Source organism: Salmo salar, chromosome ssa14, assembly GCF_905237065.1.
Source record: "Salmo salar chromosome ssa14, Ssal_v3.1, whole genome shotgun sequence".
NCBI lineage: Eukaryota > Metazoa > Chordata > Actinopteri > Salmoniformes > Salmonidae > Salmo > Salmo salar.
Genome location: NC_059455.1, coordinates 5479410 through 5491138, shown reverse-complemented (window position 1 = coordinate 5491138; position 11729 = coordinate 5479410). Strand labels below are relative to the sequence as shown.

Here is an 11729-nt window from a genome sequence, read left to right as displayed (position 1 = left end):
CACTGGACTACAAACAATATCCCATAATGTAAAAGTGGAATTATGCTTTTAGAAATGTTTACAAATTAATAAAAAGAAAAAGTTGAAATGTCTTGTCAGTAAGTATTCAACCCCTATGTTATGGCAAGCCTAAATAAGTTCAGCAGTAAAAATGTTCTTAACAAGTCACATAATAATATGCATGGACTGTGTGCAAAAAAAGTGTTTAACATGACCCCACAGATACAGATAATTGTAAGTTCCCTCAGTCAAACAGTGAATTCCAATGCCGTGCGAAGAAGGGCACCTATTGGTGGATGGGTAAAAAAAAGCAGACATTGAATATCCCTTTGAGCATGGTGAAGTTATTAAATACACGCCCGGTCACTACAAAGATACAGGCGTCCTTCCTAACTCAGTTGCCAGAGATGAAGGAAACCGCTCAGGGATTTCATCATGAGGCCAATGGTGCCTTTAAACAGTTACAGAGTTTAATGGCAGTGATAGGAGAAAACTGAGGATGGGTCAACAACATTGAAGTTACTCCACAATACTAATGTAATTGACCGAGTGAAAAGAAGGAAACCTATACAGAAATAAAATATTCCAAAACGTCCATCCTGTTTGCAACAAGGCACTAAAGTAATAATGCGAAGAATGTGGCAAAGCAATTAACACTTAGTATTCAGGACAAAAAGTTAAGTTTGTGGCAATTCCAATACAACACAGTAATGAGCACCACTCCATATTTTTAAGCATAGTGGTGGCTGCATCATGTTATTGGTATGCTTGTAATCATTAAGGACTGGGGAGATTTTCAGGATAAAAAAGAAGTGGAACAGAGCTAAGTGTAAGTAAAATCCTAGAGGAAAACCTGGTTCAGTCTGCTTTCCACCAGACACTGGGAGGTTGATTCACCTTTCAGCAGGACAATAACCTAAATCACAAGGCCAAATCTACACCGGAGTTACTTGTCAAGAAGACATTGAATGTTCCTGAGTGGCCAAGTTATAACTGACTTAAATCTGCTTGAAAATCTATGGCAAGACCTGAAAATGTTTGTCTCGCAATGATCAACAACTAATTTGACAGAGCTTAAAGAATTTTGAAAAGAATGGGCAAATATTGTACAATCCAGGTGTGGAAAGCACTTTGAGACTTACCCAGAAAGACCACAGCTGTAATCGCTGCCAAAGGTGATTCTAACTTGTATTGACTCAGGGGTGTGAATACTTATGTAAATTAGATATTTCTGTATTTTATTTTCTATACATTTGCAAACATTTAAAAAAAAACATGTGTTTTCACTTTTTCATTATGTGGTATTGAGTGTAGATGACATTTAAAAAAAAATGTAATCCAGTAACACAACAAAATGTGGAATAAGTCAAGGGGTATGAAGACTTTCTGAAGGCACTGTAGTTGTCATTTATCTGACCAATTAGGTCTAATTTTGGATTTGGATTTCATTTCAAAGGAATGCAATGTACTCAATGACCACCTCAGAAACCAATGTCACAAAAATGTATTTCGAACCTAGTACCCACGCAGTTGCACACAGAAAGTGAAGAACAAGAGGTAAAACTGTGGCCAAAGCTAGTAGCCTAAAACAAGAAGTGGTTAGCACCTAGCAGCATGTAGGGCAAGGCTCTACACGTGTCTTCAGAATTATATTGTCAGCTCTAAGCCTACAGAGTACATACAGTAGCTGCCTAGATTTGACAAGCCAAAGGCCAATTTGTTTAATTCCTCACTTTTTCAATAGCTAGTTTAGCTTTCCTAATGCTCCCTTGCAGTACTCAAACATATTTTGAAGTTTGTAATTTTGGTAACACTACAAATTGTTTGCTAAAACATCCAGTACTGCTACAGGTTGTCAGCTGATACTTCATAAAGAAATATGAATGATTTGAAGCAGTGCAACAACAAAAAATATATAAACCTCGTAAATGGAAACCCCACATACAACAGGGTTGTCGTGGCAAGAGTCAGTCCTGCATAGCGTGACAAAGTTTCACAGCAGTTGCGGGTGGGGTTGGTTATGACGTTCTCTCTCTCTCTCTCAACCTGTTTACCAGTGGCTGTACTGTCTAGAACATTGTGCGGTGTACTTTCTCTGGGGCCTTGCATGCCAAGAGCAGACCGCAAAATAAACGATATTTGAGGAACAGGGTAGAGATGAGAGAGAGAAGCACACACTAACATTCTTACATGCTCCTCTCCTCTCCTTTTCTACTCACAAACAACAATTATGCAACTCAAATTTCAAATCGAAACACAGTAAATTGAGGAGTGCACTGACACTCACACATCCACTTATGAAATGATGACTTTTAAAAAAATTTATTGAAAATAATAACATCTGCAAAACCTTATATAATGTAACAGCATTAACACATAAGCAAACCTAAATGAACAGAGGCCCAGATCTAAGATGCAATGTTTATTGGGTAGTCTAAAAATTGGGCATACATTGACAGAGAAGCTAGGGGGTTTGGTTAAAAGACTCACTTTAGTATCTGAACATCCACCAGTCCAGAGGTACCCTGGTGGAATCAGGTAGATTCAGATTCATCTGCAGATGTGGGGTCCAAAATCAGCAAGGGCTCTATGTGTTCTAAGTGGAAGAAGTGCGTTAATAAGTAGGGTTTAATAAGTACATTTAGCACAAGACTGAATGGAATATTATAGGGGAACACTGTCTTTTACAGCCAGGTCACCCGTGATACAAGTCAGTATTCGATGTCCACCCATGTCTGAGGACCTCGGGAGATGACGTGGAACCCGTGAAAGCTGTTACCTTTAAGTAGGTTTCGGTTTTGCTAGGGCGTCGTGAACAGGGATGGCGGATGGGTGTAAGCATCTGCCTCTGATTCCAAAGGTCACAAGTTCAAAAACAACTTTCTATCGCTGGATTGGTTGTTTTAAGCCTGTCCCAAACCTTCAGCCATACCTTAACCATTTTGAGTTAATGCCTAATCTTAAGAATTTGGAGTTAATGCCTGAAGTTAACCTTAAATGCTTCTAAATGTGATGATTGAGAAACATGGACCCCACATCCTCCCGTTGTGGGGTCTGAGACGCCGACGGCTCCCACCATTAGCTCTGACAAATTGAAAACCCTAGTCATTGGCGACTCCATTACCCGCAGTATTAGACTTAAAACTAATCATCCAGCGATCATACACTGTTTACCAGGGGGCAGGGCTACCGACGTTAAGGCTAATCTAAAGACGGTGCTGGCTAAAGCTAAAACTGGCGAGTGTAGAGAGTATAGAGATATTGTTATCCACGTCGGCACCAACGATGTTAGGATGAAACAGTCAGAGGTCACCAAGCGCAACATAGCTTCAGCGTGTAAATCAGCTAGAAAGATGTGTCGGCATCGATTAATTGTCTCTGGCCCCCTCCCAGTTAGGGGGAGTGATGAGCTCTACAGCAGAGTCTCACAACTCAATCGCTGGTTGAAAACTGTTTTCTGCCCCTCCCAAAAGATAGAATTTGTAGATAATTGGCCCTCTTTCTGGGACTCACCCACAAACAGGACCAAGCCTGGCCTGTTGAGGAGTGACGGACTCCATCCTAGCTGGAGGGGTGCTCTCATCTTATCTACGAACATAGACAGGGCTCTAACTCCTCTAGCTCCACAATGAAATAGGGTGCAGGCCAGGCAGCAGGCTGTTAGCCAGCCTGCCAGCTTAGTGGAGTCTGCCACTAGCACAGTCAGCGTAGTCAGCTCAGCTTTCCCCATTGAGACCGTGTCTGTGCCTCGATCTAGGTTGGGCAAAATTAAAAATGGCGGTGTTCGCTCTAGCAATCTCACTAGTATAAAGACCTCCTCCATTCCTGCCATTATTGAAAGAGATTGTGATACCGCACATCTCAAAATTGGGTTACTTAATGTTAGATCCCTCACTTCCAAGGCAGTTATAGTCAATGAACTAATCACTGATAATAATCTTGATGTGATTGGCCTGACTGAAACATGGCTTAAGCCTGATGAATTTACTGTGTTAAATGAGGCCTCACCCCCAGGTTACATTAGTGACCATACCCCCGTGCATCCGGCAAAGGCGGAGGTGTTGCTAACATTTACGATAGCAAATTTCAATTTACAAAAAAAAACAACAATGACGTTTTCGTCTTTTGAGCTTCTAGTCATGAAATCTATGCAGCCTACTCACTCACTTTTTATAGCTACTGTTTATAGGCCTCCTGGGCCATATGCAGTGTTCCTCACTGAGTTCCCTGAATTCCTATCGGATCTTGTAGTCATAGCAGATAATATTCTAATTTTTGGTGACTTTAACATTCACATGGAAAAGTCCACAGACCCACTCCAAAAGGCTTTCGGAGCCATCATCGACTCAGTGGGTTTTGTCCAACATGTCTCTGGACCTACTCACTGCCACAGTCATACTCTGGACCTAGTTTTGTCCCATGGAATAAATGTTGTGGATCTAAATGTTTTTCCTCATAATCCTGGACTATCGGACCACCATTTTATTACGTTTGCAATTGCAACAAATAATCTGCTCAGACCCCAACCAAGGAGCATTAAAAGTCGTGCTATAAATTCTCAGACAACCCAAAGATTCCTTGATGCCCTTCCAGACTGCCTCTGCCTACCCAAGGACGTCAGAGGACAAAAATCAGTTAACCACCTAACCGAGGAACTCAATTTAACCTTGCGCAATACCCTAGATGCAGTTGCACCCCTAAAAACTAAAAACATCTGTCATAAGAAACTAGCTCCCTGGTATACAGAAAATACACGAGCTCTGAAGCAAGCTTCCAGAAAATTGGAACGGAAATGGCGCCACACCAAACTGGAAGTCTTCCGACTAGCTTGGAAAGACAGTACCGTGCAGTATCGAAGAGCCCTTACTGCTGCTCGATCATCCTATTTTTCCAACTTAATTGAGGAAAATAAGAACAATCCGAAATTTCTTTTTGATACTGTCGCAAAGCTAACTAAAAAGCAGCCTTCGCAAATGGAGGATGGCTTTCACTTCAGCAGTAATAAATTTATGAACTTCTTTGAGGAAAAGATCATGATCATTAGAAAGCAAATTACAGACTCCTCTTTAAATCTGGGTATTCCTCCAAAGCTCCATTGTCCTGAGTCTGCACAACTCTGCCAGGACCTAGGATCAAGGGAGATACTAAAGTGTTTTAGTACTATATCTCTTGACGCAATGATGAAAATAATCATGGCCTCCAAACCCTCAAGCTGCATACTGGACCCTATTCCAACTAAACTACTGAAAGAGCTGCTTCCTGTGCTTGGCCCTCCTATGTTGAACATAATAAACGGCTCTCTATCCACCGGATGTGTACCAAGCTCACTAAAAGTGGCAGTAATAAAGCCTCTCTTGAAAAAGCCGAATCTTGATCCAGAAATTATAAAAAACTATCGGCCTATATCGAATCTTCCATTCCTCTCCAAAATTTTAGAAAAAGCTGTTGCACAGCAACTGACTGCCTTCCTGAAGACAAACAATGTATACGAAACGCTTCAGTCTGGTTTTAGACCCCATCATAGCACTGAGACTGCACTTGTGAAGGTGGTAAATGACCTTTTAATGACGTCAGACCGAGGCTCTGCATCTGTCCTCGTGCTCCTAGATCTTAGTGCCGCTTTTGATACCATCGATCACCACATTCTTTTGGAGAGATTGGAAACCCAAATTGGTCTACATGGACAAGTTCTGGCCTGGTTTAGATCTTATCTGTCGGAAAGATATCAGTTTGTCTCTGTGAATGGTTTGTCCTCTGACAAATCAATTGTAAATTTCGGTGTTCCTCAAGGTTCTGTTTTAGGACCACTATTGTTTTCACTATATATTTTACCTCTTGGGGATGTCATTCGAAAACATAATGTTAAATTTCACTGCTATGCGGACGACACACAGCTGTACATTTCAATGAAACATGGTGAAGCCCCAAAATTGCCCTCGCTAGAAGCCTGTGTTTCAGACATAAAGAAGTGGATGGCTGCAAACTTTCTACTTTTAAACTCGGACAAAACAGAGATGCTTGTTCTAGGTCCCAAGAAACAAAGAGATCTTCTGTTGAATCTGACAATTAATCTGGATGGTTGTACAGTCGTCTCAAATAAAACTGTGAAGGACCTCGGCGTTACTCTGGACCCTGATCTCTCTTTTGAAGAACATATCAAGACTGTTTCAAGGACAGCTTTTTTCCATCTACGTAACATTGCAAAAATCCGAAATTTTCAGTCCAAAAATGACGCAGAAAAATTAATCCATGCTTTTGTTACTTCTAGGCTGGACTACTGCAATGCTCTACTTTCCGGCTACCCGGATAAAGCACTAAATAAACTTCAGTTAGTGCTAAATACGGCTGCTAGAATCCTGACTAGAACCAAAAAATTTGATCATATTACTCCAGTGTTAGCCTCCCTACACTGGCTTCCTGTTAAGGCAAGGGCTGATTTCAAGGTTTTACTGCTAACCTACAAAGCATTACATGGGCTTGCTCCTACCTATCTTTCCGATTTGGTCCTGCCGTACATACCTACACGTACGCTAGGGTCACAAGACGCAGGCCTCCTAATTGTCCCTAGAATTTCTAAGCAAACGGCTGGAGGTAGGGCTTTCTCCTATAGAGCTCCATTTTTATGGAATGGTCTGCCTACCAATGTGAGAGACGCAGACTCAGTCTCAACCTTTAAGTCTTTACTGAAGACTTATCTCTTCAGTAGGTCCTATGATTAAGTATAGTCTGGCCCAGGAGTGTGAAGGTGAACGGAAAGGCTGGAGCAACGAACCGCCCTTGCTGTCTCTGCCTTGCCGGTTCCCCTCTTTCCACTGGGATTCTCTGCCTCTAACCCTTTTACAGAGGCTGAGTCACTGGCCTACTGGTGTTCTTCCATGCCGTCCATGGGAGGGGTGCGTCACTTGAGTGGCTTGAGTCACTGACGTGGTCTTCCTGTCTGGGTTGGCGCCCCCCCCTTGGGTTGTGCCATGGCGGAGATCGTTGTGGGCTATACTCGGCCTTGTCTTAGGACGGTAAGTTGGTGGTTGGAGACATCCCTCTAGTGGTGTGGGGGCTGTGCTTTGGCAAAGTGGGTGGGGTTATATCCTGCCTGTTTGGCCCTGTCCGGGGTATCATCGGATGGGGCCACAGTGTCTTCTGATCCCTCCTGTCTCAGCCTCCAGTATTTATGCTGCAGTAGTTTATGTGTCGGGGGCTAGGGTCAGTCTGTTACATCTGGAGTATTTCTCTTGTCTTATCCGGTGTCCTGTGTGTATTTAAATATGCTCTCTCTAATTCTCTCTTTCTCTCTTTCTGTCTTTCTCTCGGAGGACCTGAGCCCTAGGACCATGCCTCAGGACTACCTGGTATGATGACTCCTTGCTGTCCCCAGTCCACCTGGCCGTGCTGCTGCTCCAGTTTCAACTGTTCTGCCTGCGGCTATGGAACCCTGACCTGTTCACCGGACGTGCTTGTTGCACCCTCGACAACTACTATGATTATTATTATTTGACCATGCTGGTCATTTATGAACATTTTAACTTTTTAACATTTTGACCATGTTCTGTTATAATATCCACCCTGCACAGCCAGAAGAGGACTGGCCACCCCTCATAGCCTGGTTCCTCTCTAGGTTTCTTCCTAGGTTTTTGGCCTTTCTAGGGAGTTTTTCCTAGGGAGTTTTTCCTAGCCACCGTGCTTCTTTCACATGCTTTGCTTGCTGTTTGGGGTTTTAGGCTGGGTTTCTGTACAGCACTTTGAGAATATCAGCTGATGTACGAAGGGCTATATAAAAATAAATTTGATTTGATCTAATTCTGACATGAGACTGTGAGAGCTGGTAGGTCTTTGAGCTGCATGTGTATTCACTTCACATTATATACATGCATATCTATGCATTTATTTTATATTGACTAATAGCCTGACATGATAACATGCAGAAACCTTGTGTATGTTTAATGGTGTCAGCATTGCATAACATGTTATGACACATTGAAGTCAAGATACCATATCAAAATGACTGACTGACCTGATATCTTTAACTTGAAAACCCCCTCCTACTAGAGAAAGAGAGATATGAAAGGAAAATGGGGTGTGGGGATAAAGAAAGAGCACAGAAGAGATAGCAAGGGAGATAATTTGCTTAGCCATATTCACAACTTTTTACTGAAGATAAATGTGTTACCGATGTCATCGGTTCTGCATACACAGACTACTACCTCTTCACCCATAAAATACATGAAATTAATCAGTGTTATTTTACAAAGCTTTTTGCTTCTGCACTTAATACACAAAATGCTTAACAGTAACCCTGTCTAGACCCCCAAAGAGCAAGAATAATCACAGTGGAATGGAAAAACATCCTTAAAAGGAAGAAACCTTGAGGAGCCAGACTCAAAAGGGGAGGCCTAGCCTCCTCTGGCTGTACCAGGTTGAAGTTAAGAGTACATGATCATATAAGCCAGACAGTTTCTTCAGTTCAAAATGTACATTTGTCAATGAGATGTGTTCAAAAAGACAAAATAGCTATTAAATAGTTCAGAGAAAATATGACTATACAGTTTTCCAAATCAGCGAGGTAACCATTCTCCTACCCTGATGCTCCCTCTATGTGTGGAAACGTGCTTTTGTATCCAGCCTGGGCAGAAGGTAAGGGGGAGTCCCAGCCTGCAGGATGGAAATGAGTGAGGTGAGTGAGGGCTATGTCTACCCTACACTCCTGCCCCCTGCGGGCCAACTTGTGAAACAGGTCAGCTCATGTGGTCCGGAAATTCCCCCGGCGCAACTGATAAACCATCCTTCAGGTGGTCTGACTGGGCCATCTCCACAATGGATTAGTTAACATTTCTTGATAAATAAATTAGCCAGTCGAGGGGGTCCACATCAATTTTAAAGGTTGATATATGATTTGAGAGCACTAGAAAGTGTTTCTAAGATGGGCAATTTCATTTGTGAGATTATATATAAATAATAACAATTATTGTATATTTTGTTACTGTTGTGTGCTACCCATTTGGGTCTAATTTTTTTGTGCTACCAAAAAGCTACCCACCACAAAATGAAAGCCTAGGATGGCTCAGACATTTTTTGTTGTATTTTCCCACATGGTATTTTTGGACACTACTCAGCTCCACTATATACCCTTGTTTAAAATGTCTCTCACCTGAGAAACTATAGGAAGTTGCTGTAAAGATTTCTCTAGAAATCTGGAGAGAAAGAGTGAAAATATGAGTGTAAACAGCTTCCTTACAGTCTTTTTAAATTACATTATCTTATATTTGACTACATGTGTAAACATGCTTCCACCTACACCACAGTTGTTTAAAGCCTATAGGCTTTAGCTGAGCTGGCTGACAGACTTGGATTACACTGATAAACCAGCTTTAATACTGTATGTAGTGCTTATACCTACTTGAGATCGTCTCCTTCCAGCAGGTTTCTGTTGGTTGAGATCTCCACATCCAGAGCCAGCTTAACATCCAGAAGCTCATGGTAGGCCAGGATTTGGTTGTGGAGGTCAGTTTTGGCCATCTCAATGGCCAACATTAAGCTGGAGAACTGAGCATGGTACCCTGCCACACCCATGTTGAACTAGGACTGTGCTTCTGCAAAGTTCTGCTCCAGGGACATGTTCTGGAGAGCAGGGTAGAGAGAGCAGAGGAATGGAGGAGTGTGAGGGTGGGGATTCAGGACAGAGTAGGTTAGGAGAATAAAGGAGTGAGAAAGATTAAGGGAGATGGGGAAAAGGAGAGGAAAAGAGGTTAATGAAAGGGGACAGGAATGGAAAGAGGGAGAAGAAAGAAGAACAGGAAAGCAACGAGGGGAGGGAGATTATGAACACTACACCACAGTATTTAGCTATATTAAATCTGAAGAAACTGTGATTACAGCTTGCAAGTAATAACGTCAACGAATCATTAACTAATTGCTCGCACCTGTGTGTGCTTGCCAACTCTGCAGGAAGACTCTGGAAATCTCGTTATAAGTCAGAGCCGAGAAAGCAGGCAAGGGGTTGTGGGGGAGCTGGTTCTCTGATGGACATGGGGTTTTGTAACCCTCGCAATTAACCGGTTTGCACTCACTGATGGTGGGAGGTTGTCATTCGCTGCTGTGTAGGGTGGCTGCCGACGAAGCGAGGTATTTAGGGGGAATTTGGGGAACCAGGTAAGATAGTGGGGTTTCTAGGAGTGATAGCCCTCTCCCCTGTGTTAGTGAGTTGCAGCGCACCCTTCTATTCAATGTATTTAATCAGGCTAAGCCCGAGCATAGGTTACGGCATTTCTCTACCCTATTGTGGTTTTCTGCATTCACAGTGATTTAACCTGAATCCTAGTGTAGCCTAGCTGTTGATCCTGTTTAGTCCATTGTAGATAATTCAGTGCACCATGGATACACTGTCTACAGCTTGCCATGCTGGCCAGCTCAATAGGAATGCACATACTCAAACCTCATGGAGGGGTCTCATCAGTTGGAGAAGTGAAGTGTTTTTAAATGCGACATTTTAAATGTTCAATGTAATGTCTCCCATTTGGTCTTTAGCCTTTTAAAATACAGCGTGGGTTGTGAGGGGCAAGCAGAAAGGTGACTGCAGATATTAGCTTAGTTGGCTGGGATCTATATTACTTTATCACGTGTGGGTCTTTTGACCGTGTGTATTTGGTTCCTGTTTGCAGGGAATTTGCACGTTTTGTAGAACTGCTATTTATTGGGCTAAGCCCTTATTTGCAGTGCAGTCACATGTTAGTGTAACCTTTTTGCTGCTCAGGTTGCAGTGTAACCGTGTGTTCTCACTATTGTGTGCACTGTCACCTAGTGTGTAATTATGATCATAGCCTGCTCCTTATACCAGTTTGTTCTTATAGGCCTGTTCAGGTTGAGTTGCATAGGCTCCCTACTAAGTCATGTACTCCATGCTGTCCTATGAATTTGCCTAATAAAGATGCTTGTTTGCTACATCTGTATTAAGTTATGGTGTGTCGAAGCCTCTGACGCCAGACCATACTGTTAAAACAAAAGTGGAGGCAGCGCTACGCTACTCTGCTCAATCCAGTACGTGTCTGTCTCAGGGGCAGTGTTAATTTCGGAAACTAAGCTAGTGATGAACATTCGTCAAACACTTGTTGCAATTGACGAGATGACTCAGAAAAAATGAAATCAATTATTTTTCATTTGGGTTGACAAACGAGATGTGGACTGGACAATAGTTTGGAGAGATTGATCTTTTCAGTGTTACCGCAATCTGGCAGGGAATTTATTTTTGGTGTAAATAAGCCATGGCTACTCCAAGTGGTAAAAGCTCCTGGCTAAAAAGGGGTGATATTTGGAGCACTTTAACTATGGCGTAGACCAGATGCAACATTTCAATGAGAGATCATTCCATGGTCGCCTCACTCAAGTTTCCCCCAAAACCATGATTTGGTAAAACAGTAAAGTGCATTATCCTCATGATTCCTGTAATGAAAGTGTCTGCCGAGCACCTGGGCCTGCTGCTGTGATGAGCAAGCCACTTGATGTGCTCTCCAGCAGAGAGAAAAGGCTTATGATTGTATAACATTTCAAAATCCAATAGCAGGAAATGCATACAGTGGGGGGGGAAAAGTATTTGATCCCCTGCTGAATTGATCAGTCTATCATTTTAATGGTAGGTTTATTTGAACAGTGAGAGACAGAATAACAAAAATATCCAGAAAAACACATGTCAGAAATGTTATAAATTGATTTGCATTTTAATGAGGGAAATGAATATTTAA

The 11729-nt window shown here is 42.3% G+C and overlaps 1 protein-coding gene across 3 annotated transcripts; it reads right to left on the bottom strand.

Annotated features, from left to right (window-relative positions):
* Nucleotides 1–1306: 1306 nt before the first annotated feature.
* LOC123723841 (keratin, type II cytoskeletal 68 kDa, component IA-like) lies at nucleotides 1307–11729 on the bottom strand. 3 transcript variants are annotated; one of them, XR_006758721.1, is made up of 4 exons: nucleotides 9392–11729; nucleotides 9143–9185; nucleotides 8574–8646; nucleotides 1307–2596 (listed from the first exon to the last, which is right to left on the bottom strand). XR_006758721.1 is itself a non-coding variant. In XM_045693818.1 (3 exons), exons 1-3 carry the CDS (start codon nucleotides 9562–9564, stop codon nucleotides 8587–8589), a joined length of 276 nt encoding a protein of 91 aa, XP_045549774.1. In that variant the 5' UTR covers nucleotides 9565–11726; the 3' UTR covers nucleotides 7725–8586. The 3 variants fall into 3 exon arrangements, 1 of the variants encoding a protein (XP_045549774.1); XR_006758720.1 differs by lacking the exon at nucleotides 9143–9185; XM_045693818.1 differs by lacking the exon at nucleotides 1307–2596 and having other exon boundaries at nucleotides 7725–8646; nucleotides 9392–11726.